Source organism: Danio rerio, chromosome 5 (genome assembly GCF_052040795.2).
Source record: "Danio rerio strain M-AB ecotype USA chromosome 5, GRCz13ab, whole genome shotgun sequence".
Lineage (NCBI taxonomy): Eukaryota > Metazoa > Chordata > Actinopteri > Cypriniformes > Danionidae > Danio > Danio rerio.
Genome location: NC_141025.1, coordinates 68,551,076 through 68,569,094, shown reverse-complemented (window position 1 = coordinate 68,569,094; position 18,019 = coordinate 68,551,076). Strand labels below are relative to the sequence as shown.

General features: G+C 34.4%; 2 protein-coding genes, 1 long non-coding RNA gene and 1 other non-coding gene across 13 annotated transcripts in view; 1 reads left to right on the top strand and 3 right to left on the bottom strand.

Annotated features, from left to right (window-relative positions):
• Positions 1-5,547, bottom strand: part of castor2 (cytosolic arginine sensor for mTORC1 subunit 2) — a 41,585-nt gene extending 36,038 nt beyond the window's left edge. Inside the window, 1 exon segment of the mRNA NM_199780.2 lies at positions 5,112-5,547. Coding sequence (NP_956074.2) covers positions 5,112-5,224 — 113 coding nt within the window. The 5' untranslated portion in view covers positions 5,225-5,547.
• Positions 5,548-12,400: 6,853 nt separating this feature from the next.
• Positions 12,401-16,812, bottom strand: si:ch211-209a2.1. Of its 3 annotated transcripts, NR_170255.1 has the most exon segments (8): positions 12,401-12,538; positions 12,773-12,809; positions 13,051-13,119; positions 14,206-14,263; positions 14,661-14,728; positions 14,920-14,957; positions 15,182-15,240; positions 16,763-16,812. It is a non-coding gene; the product is annotated as a si:ch211-209a2.1 (long non-coding RNA).
• LOC137495809 (small nucleolar RNA SNORA18) lies at positions 14,338-14,472 on the bottom strand. The gene has a single exon (XR_015492411.1). It is a non-coding gene; the product is annotated as a small nucleolar RNA SNORA18 (small nucleolar RNA).
• Positions 16,813-17,797: 985 nt separating the features above from the next.
• si:ch211-209a2.2 overlaps positions 17,798-18,019 on the top strand; it is a 142,069-nt gene continuing 141,847 nt past the window's right edge. For all 8 annotated transcript variants that reach the window (XR_015492050.1, XR_015492048.1, XR_015492049.1 and 5 more), the window contains exon 1: positions 17,798-18,009. Coding sequence is in view for 5 of the 8 variants with exons in the window: in XM_087254638.1 (XP_087110764.1) it covers positions 17,893-18,009 (117 nt within the window). In the remaining 3 variants the exon portion in view is untranslated. The remainder of the gene's footprint in view (positions 18,010-18,019) is intronic.

Below are 18,019 nucleotides of genomic sequence, written 5' to 3'. Positions count from 1 at the left end.
CTTCTGCTGAACACAGCAATAAAAGCTATTTTATGCAAAGTTTGCACAAATAGCTGATGGTAAACACAGACCTCCTCAATAATTATTATACGTTCATCAACAGTTTAATGATCAACAACTTTACAACTGTCTTCTTTCAGCAGAAGAAAAAAACTACGGGGAAATATGGTGACTAATATTTACACATATTTAGTTTGCTTTTATTATAACCACTGCAAGCAGTTTTATTGTATCTGCTTTATTATAAAAAGATGCTTCCTCTATATTTTCCTTAATAAACACCACCATGCACAAGCTGAGGGCTGGCGAATAATGTTTCCAACTGCAAGCAACTATTTCCAGATCTGCCCTTGTGTTGTGCACATTCTGCATCACTCTGAGACACTTCACAAACAGCTACTAAATAAGTTGATTCAAGCTGCGCCTCTGTGACAGAAAAACAAGTGTTTCCCCCTCTCTCCCCTCACACAGAAGTGTTTGCCAAGTCAGAATCAATTCGAAGACTGAAATACAAAAAAAGAAGGCATGTCGGAAAAAAAAAGCATTTCCACATGAAACTGCATGTGGATCCAAAAAAAGCTCTTAAAATGGATTTCATGGCCCATCGGGCAAGACATATAGCAGTGAATACAATAGAAAACCCTGAAGAAATGCTGTTCGCTGCCAGACGCAAACCACAAGGAGGGATATGTGACTGCAAACAGAACCTGAATGTTAAAAACAGCCCAGCCGCAAAGCTCTTTGCAGTGATAAATCTTCAATCCTAGAATTAATAAGGCAGACCATGCATGTTTCTGCTGATGCGTTACTTTGCCATATTCAGTATTTTTCCTTTTCGATTGGAGATGATGTCATCCTTGCTGCGAGTCATGAGGCGTGACAAAACATTTTCGATCTTCAAAGTAAAAGTTTCATATAGGGCTGGGCGATTAATTGAGAAGTAATCAAAATTGAAATTCAGAATCTATAATAATAGAGGGGGGACCCCCCTAATTACGCTTGATACCCCCTGAGAGAGAAAGAGAGAGAGAGAGAGAGAGAGAGAGAATATATGTATTATGTATAATGTATATACCCTACACACCATAAGAAATGGTTAATGTAAACTCATGCATCTTATTTAAATAATTTAAACTTTTTATTATTATTATATTTATCAAATGTATTTTTTTTTGTGGTTTTTTGTGTCATTATATCTTATCTGTATTGCTATTCATTTTTCAATGGTTTTAATGTTTCATATTTGAAGTGCTTTGGCAATACTGTACTTAATGTCATGCCAATAAAGCAACTTGAACAACTTGAGAGAAAGAGAGAGAGAGAGAGAGAGAGAGAGAGAGAGAGAGAGAGAGAGAGAGAGAGAGAGAGAGAGAGAGAGAGAGAGAGAGAGAATTGAGTTTATTGCCATTTCAGCTTCTTTGGCTATGCCATGGCAAAAAAAAAAAAAAGTCTTAAAAGTCATCAACAGCAATAAATAATACACAAATACATAAATAATAATAATAATAATAATAATAATAATAATAATAATATACAAGATAAAAATCCAAAACAGTTTTTAGGGTTTACTTTTGATAATTTTTTACAATTTTATAAGGATTCACATTGAAAAATATTCTATTTAAAATCTCTCCAGATAAAAATTGTCGCTTTCAGTCGTCTGATAACATTAAAAATAGGGCATTCCCTTTAATAGTTCAGAAATAGTTTGTTCTCATCCGTATCTTAAATGATATTAATAATTAAAATGATAGAAAACTTAAACATATATTGTATCACCCCTGTAATGGTCCATACCATTGTGAATGCATGTTGGCGCCAAAAAATATTAATTCAGGGGTTCGAAACCGGCAAATCTAGAGCGCCAACAGACAGAGTAAGTGTTCACAAAACATGTTTCTTTTAAAATAGGCATTTGTGCTGTAGGTGTCTGTGAAACTAGATGCATAGTTTGTATTTTATTATACACTTGCTAGCACATAAAAGTTAAACAGTAAAATAAAAATGATGTGCAGTCTTTCATTATCTTCCATTATTAGGTGAAGGAAAGCAAACCGGTCACTGTTGATTTAATTTCACAAATGCCATTGAGAACCACTCAATATCCCTCAAAACACTGAAAACATAATAACAAGTTTGATTAATAAACTAGATGTAATTGAATTAAATATTTCAATTTGGTTCACTGAGGCAACAATCAAAAAACCTGATCATCAATGTATAATTCGCACCCTGACCACAGCACCAATAAAGCACTTGTGCTGATCCAAACGACCCTGCAAAATGAGATTTCGGAATAAACATGTAAAACAAAAGAGCCCTGAGGGGAAATGGGCCCCTGATCTAAACCACTCAATCTTTTTTAATCAAGACACTAACTCAAGACATGAAAACAACCTACTCTATACTGCTAGAGGCCTCTCTCTCCGTCTCTCTGTGTATGCGTGAGTGCAGTATAACAAGACTAAATGAGCAAGCAGGATGTTTCTCCCTGAGGTTCGGTCTCCAAAGCCGGACTGTAGATTCACACTCTCTGCTAATGCAAACACAGTTAATTGAGGTAAAGGTGGTTTTATATTCGCACATTTGCACTCTCTCATTAGTAATATAATTTCACCAAAATATTTTTTGCTAATTCTAAATAATGAACTCATGTATGTAGCAGCCAATGACTATAAAAGCACTGCTCACAGTCAACTAAAGTTAATGTATGGAGTCAATCTAGGGCCATATATACTTGCAAAATACAATACAAAAAGAAACTTAATTATGAATGCAAATCTCCAAAAATAGCAAAGGGAAAATGACGTTTTGAAAAAAAAATTTAATTTGCAAACAAAAAAAACAAACAAACAAGCAAAACAAGTAAAATCAGTCAAGCAGTGCATTAATGGCAGGCCCAGACCTGCCTCCATTTATGCGACATCATCACCTGGAGACACAGCGTCACCGAGGGGGTCTTAGGCCTGATTCCTACTTTTGCCTGGCACCGCGTCGCAGACCTCGTAAAACAGACGAGGCTTTACTTGACGCAATCGCCTATGTGATATTCTTTAAAATGAAAGGGGGCAGTCAAAAGAAATGGAGCGTTAAATCAGACAGATAAACAGAAAAGTCTGAAGTTTTCGAAACTACGCCATATCATTAATACTATTAAAGATTTTTTTAACTAATCATTTTTATAAAAATTAATGATAAGGATTTTTATAACCTTTCAAGATCTTTTTTAAATCAAATTTGCTGTGTCACTTGCTTTTGTTCATATCTCAGACAGTTTTACCTATAAAAGTTTATTAAAATATTAGTGATAACAGAACATGGGTTGCTCAACAAATATATATTTTTATATAGGAAAAAAAAGCACACTTACTCAAAAATACAGATGTTTTTAGCTTTGATTTAGTCCACTCCACAATAGACACATTACTGTCTGGCAGGTTTAAGCACTCTTCTTATGCTAAAAAGGCAATAATGGTCAAACATTCCCGACCATCACCACCAGTAAAGCCTAGATAAAAAGGGCATCAATATATTTTGAACCGATAGGTTCCTTTTCAGTTATCATAAAAATAATTTGTTTTTTTAATTATAGTTCTTTAACTAATAAATTGTTTTAAATTAAAAACCACAATATTTACATCAGTGTCAAACCTATGATTGGTAGAAAAACATATTCTGTAATTGTGTATTAAACCACTCTGGGCTCCACTTTTGCCATGGCCTCTTTTGGCAACTGATCTCTCAAGTTTTTCCAAACTTCTTAACAAAAACGTTCCTCCTTTCCCACGGCTGTTGCAATTTCTAGCCAAGAATTATTGTTCATCTGGTTATCCCTATGATCACACATTGACGGATCATAAAGATGTCTGCACAGGCGTACCTGTTTCAGACAAAATCTCTTAAAAGTGATTCATATCCAACTCAAAAAAAAAAAATGAAGTGCTTAACCGCGCTTAACATGCAGAAACGTGAAGTGTAAAGTGAAAACAGCATCGAAAAATGAGCATTGCAATTGACCGGATAGGTTTTGTAAAGACAATCCTATAAAAATGTTTTGCAAATATATATAGTTTATTGCAATTTTTTTTTTGCACTGCTTGAATTTTATAACAAATTTCATTTTTATTTATCAAAATTTAATTTCCCCTTTGCAGCCCTTTCATTTTGTTAGCAAAATTCATTTTTATTTTTCAACATTTTTTCGGAGATTTGCCATTTTCTTTTGCTCAATACTTTATTTTGGTTTGCAAAACTCAATTTTATTTTGCAAATATTTATGGCCCAAGAATGACTCCAAACAAATGTTTTAAAGTGATTTCAGAGCGAATATTCAAAGTACCATGTTAAACAAGCTAGGGAGCATTTCACAGTCACTGAACCAATGTGCAAATATAAAACCAAACTTTTCCTCAATACACAGCAAGGGGCCTCACAGACTTAATGAATAGACAGTCTTTCACAAAAGACACTCATCTGAGAAAGTGCATCACTAAAAAACACAAAACAACTGCAGAGTGTGTTTTCCTTAAGTAAAAAACACATTTCAGTCAGAGAACCATTCAAATCATACACAGGCCACAACTTTTCCCTCATCCCCCAGTTGTTTACAGGTTTCCCTCAGCAGCTCAAACTGATCAGGTCAGTTTTTGATTAAAAGCACTGAATGGCACCAGGGTGCCCCCTCATCTGTATCAAAGCCGTGATGCTGAATACGTGACCGTGCATTGAGCATCACAGACGGGGGGGATTTAAAGCAACATCCCCCCTTCGTATATTTATACCGCTGCACAAGAAGAAAAACAACCCCAAGCACGTACACACACACCCCTCTACCGTCGAATGAACTTCAGCAACAGCACAGACAATCTTTAGTGATAAACAAAACAGCCCTGACCGATTGTTTGATGATGTCATGCGCCTCTTAACACGGAGCAAACAAACATTCGGATAAAAAAAGCAAGGTAAAGGAGCGCTGGAAGTGCATCTGCCTCTCGTACGAGGTGCGTAGCGGTAAGCTAACGCAATTCCCACAAACATTATCCAGAAAGACACTGAAATGACAGCGGACACAAGTTGAACACAACGCGAACTTGATTCGAGAAGCCACTTACCTCGTTTTGGAGGGCAGAAAGGCTAGTTTGATTAATCCGTGAGTGCAAATCTGGATGCCCTCCTTGGCTATACTTGCTACTTTTAAACTGTGCTCTAAAATGTGCAGTTCCATCTTTTGCGTCTTCTCATTTGTGGTACACCTAAAAAAACATACCTGCCTATTTCGTTTGCATTTAAAAAAAAAAGAAGAGAGAGAGAGAATAAATAAATAAATAACTGGAGCGTATGGACGGGGCTTTAAAACCTTCAAAACGGAGCGGAAAGGAGGGGGGAGAAAAGGAAAAGTTGTCTGCCGAGGAAAAGAGAGAAAGAGAGTAAAGCGGGGTGAAATAAAAGAAAGCACAACGAGGTAAACGGGAAGGGAGAAAAAAAGAGGACTGTCGGCCCCCGTGTTTCCACTCCGACAAGGATTGGAATGGGCCAGCAGCTGGTAACAGTGAAACAAACAACCTGTCACTCAAAAAAGGAGGCGGGCCTAATTATGCAAGAAGTGCATGTTGGGAAATGTAGTTAAGGGCTACAGTGTTCCTCGATGCATTTGTCAAATACAGCCATAGTTCATGGGTTTTTAAATGATGTTTGTTTTTCGAACTCTAAATATATTAAGACATTTCGGTGATGTTGTTGACTGAAATTAAGAGGTAATACGGTCTTGGAAAACGTGTCCTACAGGAACAGGCCCTAGAGATAATGTGGGAAACGATCTTCCTCAAGCCCAGAGTGTATACTTACCTGCTCATTACGAGGTAAAATAACGACGTCACCTATCAAAATTATTACCCAAAAAATATAGTTTTAGGGTTCTCTTACTGGACCAGGGGTTCTGCAGGTTTCAAAGAGTTAAATTTAGGACTTTTTATTTGTGTATAAAAAATATTCTAATTTAATATTATTTTAATATAATACATTAATAATAAAAATATATATATATTTTAGATAGTATTTCTTAGTTAAATATTTTAAATATTGTGTAAAAACAAGCAAGCTCTACTTGTATCCATACTTTTTTCCAACATAAACTTTCTTTTAAATACTTACTTTCAAATAAAAAATGAACAAATGTTTTAAAAGTTTTTAAAAAAACTATAATAAACAAAATATATGCACACCAATCTGTCCAGGAGGGTGTCCTCAGCATTGGAGAACATTTAAACAAATTTTACTGTAAGGAAGATAATTAAACCATTATAATAAATAGAGTTAAAATGACCTTTTAAATAAAAAGTTTAAAGATTTACTGTGATAAATGTTGGTGATTGTATCGGGTTTGCCAGATATGACTGCAATAAACTAACAAAGGAAAATTAAGACCTGATAAAAAAGATTTAAGACCAACATCAAAATATTTCAGTAAATTTAAGACTTTTTAAGGCCTAAAATTTGGATGTTGAGAAATTTTAAGACTTTTTAAGACCCTGCAGAAACCCTGTGGACATTTAAATGACAGCAGCATTTTGAGTGGACTGAAAGTGCAACCTTTTGAAAGTGTCTAAAAACAGTAGTTTTCATCTTCATGTAAACTAAAATGTAATTCTGTAAAACTGTGAAAATCAAGCACAAGTATGAGTAATTCACCCCAACTTCAGACTACAAGACCATTGCTTCATTCAAAAGCACATACTTTCTAACTAAATAGCATGTGAAAATCAGCTTGTGAGGGTCAGAAAGTACGCTGATGGTTCATAGGATTTACTAAAAATCTTAAGGTAAGTGGTTGCAAACAATTTAAATGGCCTGAATTTAAACAAAGAAATAAAATGTAGTGTTTATTTATTCATTCATTTTCGTTTCGGTTTAGTTCCTTTATTAATCTCAGGTCGCCACAGCGGAATGAACCACCAACTTATAAAGCATATGTTTTACTCTGCGTATGTCCTTCCAGATGCAACCCATCACTGGGAAACATCCATTTACACTTATTCACACACATACACTATGGACAATTAAGCATGGAGCACCCATGTGGAGACCCACTGGAATGCAGGGAGAACATGCAAACTCCACGCAGAAATGCCAACTGACCCAGCTGAGGCTCAAACCAGTGACCTTCTTGGTGTGAGGCAATTGAGCTACCCACTGCGATACGGTGATGCCTAAATTTAGTATCCTTCAACTTGATTTGTTTAAAATCAGCCCATATAAATTGTTTGCAATTATTTTCCTAAAAAAAAAATTGTATATGCAATGAATCATTTAGGCTCCTGTGGTTATCACAATCGTTTTACAAGCGGAAGGTCTTCTGTTAGTAACATCCAGATTTGCTTTAGGGTGTCACAGTGGCGCTTTTTTTTTTTAGCACGATCACCTCACAGCAAGAAGGTCGCCGGTTTGAGCCTCGGCTGGTTCAGTTGGTTTTTCTGTGTGAAGTTTGCATATTCTCCAGGTGTTCGCGTGGGTTCCCCCCAGTCCAAAAACATGCACTATAGGTGAATTGGGTAAGCTTAATTGTCCGTAGTGTATGTGTGTGAATGAGTATGTATGGATGTTTCCCAGAGATGGGTTGCAGCTGGAAGGGCATCCACTGCATGAAACAAATGCTGGATAAATTGGTGGTTCATTCTGCTGTGTGACCCCAGATTAATAAAGGGACTAAGCTGAAAAGAAAACAGATGAATGACTTTTTTCATTGTACTTACATGAACTGCTACTTTTCCCTGTATTTGTGACCCAGGTACAGGATCTAAACATGAAACCGAAGCGACACAACTAATGTTGTCATGTGATAATGATAAAAATCTGGATGTGTATGCCCAAATTTAATTACTAATTTAATTCTACCCAGATTGACACTATATACAACAGTTCTTACTGCAATGTAGGTTCAAATTTATATATCAGGGTGTCTGAGGGGTCTTAAGAAGTCTTAAATTTACAGAAATATGATGTAGGTGTTAAATTATTTTTAAACAGGTCTGCTTTTTTCTATATTCATGTAAAGCTCGCCAGTCTGGCCAACACACATCCATCTCAAAATTTTAACAAATATTTTATTCATTAACTCTGTTTAAAAATATATAGTTAAATTATCTTCCTTACCATAACAATTGTTTTAATGGTTTAAAAAAACTGTTTTAACTGGGCCATTAGAAAAAATCTTTAGTGTTTAGCCTTGTGCAAGTCAAAAATTTCATTACTGTAAAAATCATTAACTGTAAAAGATGAGATGGTCAATATCAAACCATTCAATGCTGATCTAAACCCCCCACCCCCCCAAACAAACAGTAGGTGTTTTTGTTTTTACCAGATTGAAGATAAGATGTGTAATGAAATCAACATTTATTTGTTAATTTGTGTTGATTAAATTATCAAAAGTACACTGTTTCCCAGTTAAAGATGTAAACCTTTAAAAAAAAAAAGCAGTAAATTATTTAAAACAAGATGTGTTCTATACATGGGTCTAATATACATAATTATATGCCGAATTAATTTACCAGTCCAGTCTGGAGTGTATCAATCAATACAAGAAGCCAGAAGTTTAATAATTCACGAGTGCAGTCTATTGGTAACCAGGGCCCAGTGCTGCAGTGTCATAAAACAACAAGCATTCTTTGTGTGCAGCTGTGATAAGATCCCTGGGACACTCTGATCTCTCATAGGGACATGCATTGTTCAGTTCAAAGGATGGCGCTCATCTTTAGACAATATTCCTTTCAGTGTCACCACTCAAAATGTATTGAGCGGTAAGCTTTTGACTTCTCTCTAGAAAATGGATGCTCTTTTAAAATGTCATGTTTACACTCACATTTAAAGTCATATTGTTTGACTGTCTTTTTAATGACTACAATGCATGTCCTGCAGTGGCCGAGAGAGCTTTAACGTGCTGTAATTTAAGGAAACAAGTGCAATTACAAAAATAAACGCCAGCAAATTAAGAAAAGATCTTCATCAATTTGATAGCATTCTCACAACGCAAACAATTTACGGGAACATGCAGCATTCTCATGACACAAACAATTTACAAAAACACGCTGCGTTTTCTCACAACTCAAACAATTTACAGAAAAAGCACTGCATTTTCTCACAACGCAAACAATTTACGGAAACGAGCTGCATTCTCACAACGCAAACAATTTACGGAAACGAGCTGCATTTTCTCACAACGCAAACAATTTACGGAAACGAGCTGCATTCTCACAACGCAAACAATTTACGGAAACGAGCTGCATTCTCACAACGCAAACAATTTATGGAAACGAGCTGCATTTCCTCACAACGCAAACAATTTACGGAAACGAGCTGCATTTCCTCACAACGCAAACAATTTATGGAAACATGCTGCATTCTCACAACAAAAACAATTTATGAAAACGTGTTTTCTTACAAAGCTAAATTTATAAAAACACGTTGCGTTTTCTCATAACGCAAGCAATTTACAGAAAAGCACTACATTTTCTCACAACACAAACAATTTACGGAAACGCTGCATTCTCATAACACAAACAATTTACAAAAACCTGCTGCGTTTTCTTACAACGCAAAATTTATAAAAATGCACTGCATTTCTCACAACGCAAACAATTTACGGAAAAAAGCTGCATTCTCATAACAAACAATTTACAAAAACGTGTTGCATTTTCTCACAACGCAAAATTTATAAACGCTTTGTGTTTTCTCATAACGCAAACAATTTACGGAAACGCACTACATTGTTTCACAACGAAAACACGCTGCATTCTCACAATGCAAACAATTTACGGAAACACTCTGCATTCTCATAACAATTTACGAAAACGCGCTGCATTTTCTCACAACACAAACAATTTAAGTAAACGCGCTGCAATCTCTCACAACGCAAATATTTTACGAAAAAGCACTAAATATGAAGTTAATTTGGATGTTAAGAGACTACATAAACATTGCCAAACAAATATGCCTATGCACACACAAAATTTTTTTTGCTTCTTGTTCAAACCATTTAGAAGGAGCTGAATCAATAATTCTTGAGTTTTCTGGAACATAATTGTTTTAGGTTTAATGCACTTAACTTTGTAAAACAATTGAAGTTAACTTAATCACTTTGAGTTGGGACAATATGAATGAATTGTGTGGAACCCAGCATTTAGCGTATGCCAGTAATGCACTGATAAAAAGCTTCACATGATTAAATTATCTCAGGAATTGATTTAACGTCATTGAAGACAGGCAAAAAAAGAAGCTTTGATTGTTTGCTGATTGACTTTAATGATCCATGAATACCAAAGGCTTCTTGAAAGCCTATTTAAACCTGGGTGGAAATTAATGGAGCTGAGATTTAAAGGAATAAAATGCATAATGAGCATTGTTTAGGTCAAACAGACTTATCACTCCTGACCAGACACCTGATAAACCAACGACCAGCTAAAAACTACAGACATCCCCACGGAGTGCAGACAAACCAATAGAACATTCAAGCACTCACAAATAAAGGCTTAGTACACACTCCAAGGCAGCAGAAGTGGTGCACTAAAAGCTGTGTTCTGCAGAGCGAATCCTTTAATCTGAACCCCATGACCCACGTGAAGCCCTGAGAACCAATCTCCTGCCAGCATGACACAGGCTATGAGGCTTTGAGACTTCAAATCTGAACATTATCCTCTGCAAGGTGAGCTCTAGTAAAGCAAAACTGCAGCACAAAAGATTTAATCTAAAAATCTGTTTAAACTGCTAATGTGTATTCCCTGAGAAACATTTTGCACTCAGATACTTGGGATTTTGCATGGGTCCAAACAAAGGCCTTCTTGAGGTTTTATAAGACCTAAAGGAGGTAGTTACTTGTTAAAAACCAGCCTAAATTAAAATGGTTAATGATAATTCTAGAAATGCAGTAAGCATAGACGTCTATTATAGGAAAATCTAATTCTATGGAAGACTTGGTTATCGATAGACCCATAATCTGCTCATTGTTTTGGCCAATGGAGTCTATTTATTTACTTGTGCAAATGTAAATATATTTGTTTTTAAATTAATTTCAGTAATATTAACTTTTAAAAAAAATGTTCATTTGATCTATTTCCAATAGTTTGTAAAGTAATATTTCCAGTCTTAGTAAATACATAAGACTTGCTTTGTTTACTAAATAAGTGGATCTAATGGGATTTACATCGTTAACAAGTCAAACAGTTATCATTTTTATTTCATATAAAGTTTAATTACAATACTCCCAAAATTATTATAATCTCAGTTGTTTTATTACTATTATTTTAATTTAGCAGAAATAGCAATAATAATAATAATAATAAAAAAAAAAGTCTGCAGATTTTGCCTAGCCCTTGTTATCGGTTTCCAAAATTTCATATGTAACAAGAAAAAAAAACTCAAAACTGTCATGAGTAGATTATAATTTAATTTTTGGGAGAATTGTCCAGTTAAAAGGGAACAAAAATTGAAATGTTGGAAACATGCAACCGCTGATTAGAGCCAAAATCTATACATTTCGGTGGAGAATGGCCAAAATGATTGCAAAGTAAACCACTTGAAGTTTTAACACTGTTAAAAGGGATTAAAATAATCGAATTTGTTAACCGTTGATAAACTCAAATTTGAAAGTGAGCCTTTTAGGTTCTGTGTGGTTTAGGTTGCTGTAATTAATTGTTGTTGCCTGCACGTCAGTAATCATAGGAAAAAAAAAAAAAAAAGTCTCCATCTATGCAAAGGTTTTCCATTCCAACTGTTCAGAGAACAGAACCACTTATGTGGGTATTGGGCCAGTACAGACCCCTTTAAAATGAATGTTGAAGTAAATTGTCACAGACCCTGTACACAGTTTAGAACAGGGGTGGGCAAACTCGGTCTGGTGTCCTGCACAGTTTAGCTCCAACTCTAATCAAAACACACCTGCTTATAGATTTCTAGTGATCTTGAAGACACGGAGATGTGTTTGATTAGTGTTGGAGCTAAACTGTGCAGGACACTGGCCCTCCAGGACAGAGTTTGCCCACCCCTGGTTTAGAAGGTTAAACAGTCTCATAGTTACAAAAAAAAAAAAATAATTCATGATTTGCATATTCACAAATTTGATAGAAAGAATTTACACAAACAAATGTGCTTAAATATTTGAGGCCTACCAATGACTTCCATGGTTAGGAACAAATATTATGGAAGTAAACCATTGCTGGCTTCTAACATTGAATATTCAAAAACGAAAAAAGAAAAAGAAAAAAAAACGACAAAAAAAATACCTTAGCATGGAAGCACGGAGTAGTTTTATTTGAGTGAACTACTACCCCCCATAAATAAAACCTCAGAATTCAAATCTTTAGTTTGCATCAATTGCACAAAGAGTATGATTTGGTTAAAGAATAAAATAAAGTACAACACTATGACAGGATCTTTATTGTATTAATTACTACATTAAATGGCACACAAACACTGATACATTACTTTATCAAACCTATATCGCCACAAAGGAAGGTTTATGGCTTCCAGTACAGCCCAAACTCCTCACCAGCTGTTAAAAACAAAGTAAAGCGGCGTTCAGATTTAAAATGCCAATACAACAGGTTTGAAACAGTTTACAATTAAAACAGTGTTGCCCTAAAGACAGCAAGCATCTTATGTAGCAAAAAGACCTGCAAAAGGTCTCACAGGGCACTGATGTAGGATCACGGCGTTAAGGATCGCCAGTGATGAGAAGTGGCTGACCCCCTTTGAAAGTGATCCAAAGATGTGGATTGGCTCTCACCTTCTTGGAAAAGCCTGGTTAGGAAACGCTTTCATTTCTATATATATATATAAAAAAAAGAAACAATTAGAACTGTATAATCACATTTAAGAGCATTTTAAAAAGGGGGACTGTTCCTAAGAAATCCCAACAGCATTGAAACTGAAGTGACTCATTAGGATGGGTTTTAATTTTTGGTCACGTCCATAGCAAGTCAGGAACAATGCATCCCAAATGCCTTGGTAAATGACCAGGTATATCACACTCACGCAACTGAGAATTCAAGACAGAAGGCTTACTTTTCAAACTGTAGAACTGTGCGCAAGATTGAAGACCTCCATTCCTTCTTTAGTCCTGCCATATGGGAGCTGTGGGCACAACACAAATGAGGCAGGATTACCAAGACATGTAAAAGTATTGAAACAATGATATTGCTTCTTAAAAAAAAAAAAAAAAAAAAAAAAAAAAAAAAAAAAAAAAAAAGACAGGTCACTGTTTGCACTTTTGCTCTCAAGAGAGCAGAAGAGCACAGGGGGTTATATATGGTTTAGAGAGGAACATGGTGGGTATGCAAGTAGCATCACAATACTAACAGACTCCTTCCACAATTAATGGTGTGCAAAAACCCATACAATTAATAACGATTCAAATAGATGAAGGCTGCCATCGCTATATTAAGTTGTTACGATTTAAGTTAGTACAGATTCGGCTTTAACCATAAGAAATGCTAAAATGTTTACATTTAGTTTGAATCTAAATGATAAAAATTAGAATTTTAATCTAATGAAATTTAGATCGACCTAACCAGTTGCTGATATACACAATGTAAAAGACATTGATTTGATTACACAAATCAAGAGGGATTCAAATCTAATCTTCTGTTCAACTAAATGTCAATTCAAATCAAATATTGGAGAACCACAAGTAACTCATATCACCTTTAAGTAATAAAGTACGCAAAGAATCTAGTATCTTCACAATAAATGGTCTAAAAGTTGATGGCATTTTAAATGTACAACAATAGGCCTATTTTTCTGTAATTCACATAGTAACAGATTTATCATTGCAAAGTTTGCCATTTAAGCAAGGAATTTCAACATTTAGAGTTAACAAGTCAATTTTAATGATTTATTACTAAAAAGTTAAACCAGATTATTAAATAGGATAATTCTCAAATAAGAAAAATTGGATAACTTCCCAATATGAAAATTAATTTGTGATGCAAAGAATTTGTGGAGTTAACATTACAAAGAGGGTTTAAAGAAAAGAGAATTTAGGACGTCTTGTCTCGGCCACTGCCAGGACCCAACAACAAAAATGCAAGGTCCATTAAGAGCAGGTGTCGAGGTTCTCTAGCACTGGCATTTGAGCATTCAGTCAGACATACAACTGGATGCAGATACCAACAGTGCAGGCTCGCATCATTTCTAACAGGCATATTTGGCACTACAAACCTCCAACAGTCCTCCGTCAGCATGAAAACAGGTGCGGCACCATCTAGTGGACGTTCATCTGATCACACAGAGAGTGGAAATTTACAGATGAGCTGTTGCTCAACAAATTAAGGTACATCCTTTAATCTAATTGAATGTACTGCAGTGTTTTTCCCACAAAGCTAATGAAATTAGCAACATGGGTAAAGCGATACTACAGACTTTATCTTTGAGGCATTTCCAACGACTAAGCCCTACTGAGAGGGGCCAGTCGGGATAGACCTCAGATTTCCCAAAACACTGTAAAAATTCCACACAACTTCATGTTCTCGCAACAAAGTTGACAAATTTTTACAAATGTAAGTGGATTATTCATTTGAAATAAGTAGTTTAACCAAGAAACAAAAATAGACTATGAATTATGAAACCAAAAATGTGATGACAAATTTAAAAAGCTAATAAGCAGTGACGTTTACCTTTTAGGTTTTCTTAGGTTTAAGTTTATGAATACTCCCAGGTCTGATACCATTTCCCATTCTGGTGCCTGAAAAATTATAACACGTATATAAAACATTTAAAAAGACAAAAAGCACATGCATATTTTAAATGCACACTTAAATGTGTACATGTTCAGAAAGGCAAATCCTCTTTCATGGTTTTTAAGAGCAGTTGAACATTTATGCCAATCATCATTACAAAGCTTAACCCCAATTTAATATCCCAATAAATTCTTACCTTCAGTTCACAGGAGGACCTGAAATGTCACCCGAAACCTGTAAGTAAATAGAATTTAGCCACTTGCATAAAAATAAATAGGTAAAATTCCTGTAGTAATGTCTCTTCTCATTAGTAACACTGCTATTGGAACAGCACAGCAGTGGGTTGCAAGAGAAGGGAATTGTACTTTTTGCACTGCACTAGTTCCTAAGCCCACTAGGACTAGACAGTGACTAGTACTGTGCATTTTACTTTAAGAAACAATTTAAAAAGCACTCACCATATTGCATATGTTTGTTATGGTGGCCTTCAAACGACATGGTGAGATTACAGAATTCCCTGGTGGAAGAAAAAAAACAACAACAACATTAAGCTTCATAGGGTCCTAAATTATTGCCATGTAGAGAATATTCCAGGCCTCATTGTCATCTCTGCAATGGGGTTTACAGTGATGAAAGCAAACCTGGCGTTTTTCTAGCCTTGCAGATTGAGGAACTTGCTCTATTTGAGTAATTCCAGTTTTGAAATTCTGCTTGGCAATCTCTGGCCCATCAACAGCCAAACACATAGAGGTAAAGTTGGATTTATTTACGCACATTCATTCGAATATTTGGTCTGAAAATACACACATTACTTCACAACATCTGCCCTATTTAATTGACTGAATAATGTTGTACTTTGATAGTCATTGGCTGCTAATTTGATTTCACCATTTAGAATTTTGTAAAGGATAATTTCAGAAAAGTTTACTAAGGAAAAACTCCAAATGTGTGAATATAGAACCAACTTTAACCCAATTACTCACCACAAAATATTAAGTCACCATCTAAATCCCAAAACAATAGATCAACACATCTTCATAGGATAATTGATAACCTTTTTCGATCCATTTTAAGTGTCGACCACTGCAGTTCAGAATTTAACGAAAGTAATGAGTAAAATTAAATAAACACTACAGCACAATGCTTAAAATTATTGTCACAGTTTCTGCATGTTTTATGAAGCTAGTTATCAAAAAAAAACCAACAACTAAGATTAAAAAGATTAATACATTATGCTTATGAAAATTTAAGATTAAATTTAGTTAACATTAAAAATAACAAAACCATTAAATGCACAATTTATATTCAGAATTTAATGAAAGTAAAAAAAATTGTCTTTTTAACTTTTAAAACAGAACTTTAGAATCAAAATGAACAGTACATAAATATGCTATTGAAAATAAACATTACATTAAGATTTTAACTCACTTAAAAAAAGGAAAAGCAATAAATCTGTTCTCAAATACATTGACACTATTAAAAACACGTTGCATGAACAAAGGCAATATTTTAAATTATAACTGCTTTTTGGAACAAAATTACTTGAAACAAAAGATTTTCTATTAGGCAAGTTTTGTGATGGCATTCTGCTGTTTTTTCAACACCCATACATTTAAGAATAAAAAAATCCATGTAAATGAGCAAATTAAAAATATATTTTGAAAACAGCATTTTCATAAATTTTTTTATTGTAATTTTATATTTATTTGTTTGACAAAAAACGGACCATACTACAATAAGTGTATAAACGCAATCATTAAATATATGAGTCCTCTCTTTATAGAAAACACAATTTTAAATATTATATTATGTATATAATGCAATAAACTATATAATGTTATATTGGTAATGTAATACACCAATATTATGCTAAAACTCTGCCGCAAAATTCTACCACGTGGGCTACAATTCAAACCGTAAAGCAAGACTTTGCGTCAAACTTAGCTGTGCTAATAAGACAGCAAACTAATAAATAAAATATGACTAATTCATAAGATAAACGAACGAACAAAACTGAGGAAGGGGAAACGACGATTTACCAAGTTTTCTGTCAGACGCCTTGAAACTCTGCACGCTCTCCCAGACAGAGTGGAGCTGAGAAAGACACCGGAAGCAGTACGGCACATTTTTATACCGACTGCCTGACTTTGCGACATTTTACGGCCACATGAGCGTTTCTGTGGTAACCCTTGAAGTAAACCAGAGTTTTTGCTAGATCAGTTACGTCAGATACGGGGTTTAGAAGTCTAGATAGGATACAGTTGCGGAAATCCACATCGATAGCATTATTTTTGTAACACTGTATAACATTATTAATATTTTTACAGTACGGTGACGATTAGGTTTAGGGTGGCGGTAGGCGTTAATAAAATGCAATTTATTGGGTAATTTATTAAATAGCATAAATAATACTCGGTACAACTACTGTTTTTACATTACTGTGTTGATTGGGTTTACGTTTGGGATAGGGGTAGACGTTAATAAAATACAATAAATGGGAAATTTAATGAATCATATATATAATTCTCGTCAACTTTCGATTTTTTTTGTTACAAAAATGATGCTGTATCCTATCCAGACTTTACCGTTTTATTATTATTATTATTATTTAAATAAAATAAGAATAATCTATTGTTTATTCTTGTAACTGTGTAATTTATTTTTGCATCCAAGTAAAACAGATATTACACGCAAGATGAATAATTTTCATATGCATGTGTTTTTATGCCAGCAATAAGAAGATAAATAATATAATTTTTACTACAAAAATTTAATACTACAAAAAAATACTTTCTTAAAAAGCGTTTGACTAACACACACGCACAATAACCTTGACAAACGTTTAATATATATATATATATATATATATATATATATATATATATATATATATATATATATATATATATATATATATATATATATATATATATATATAATAAATAAAAAATTCACAGGACATAATTGTCCACCAAAATATCTTAAAAACCTTTTCATTATCTTGAATTTAACAGGCAACCTTAACAATTATTAACGCGTATAATGTTGTATTACCGTTAAATATACCGTTAGTCACGTGACCACACCAATTTCGCGTCGGTTAAATAACGTTATACAAACATTTCGCTCGACAGTTAGACTTAGTGATTGACATAATTTTATTTTCACCATGGGGAGTTGCTTTTCACGAAAAAAGAAAAAGATCCCTGATGAATCCTACAGATTTTGGGCTGCAGTAGCATCTTCACTTCGACTCGGCTGGCTTGGGACGACAAATGAAAGGGCGGTTAGTGTTA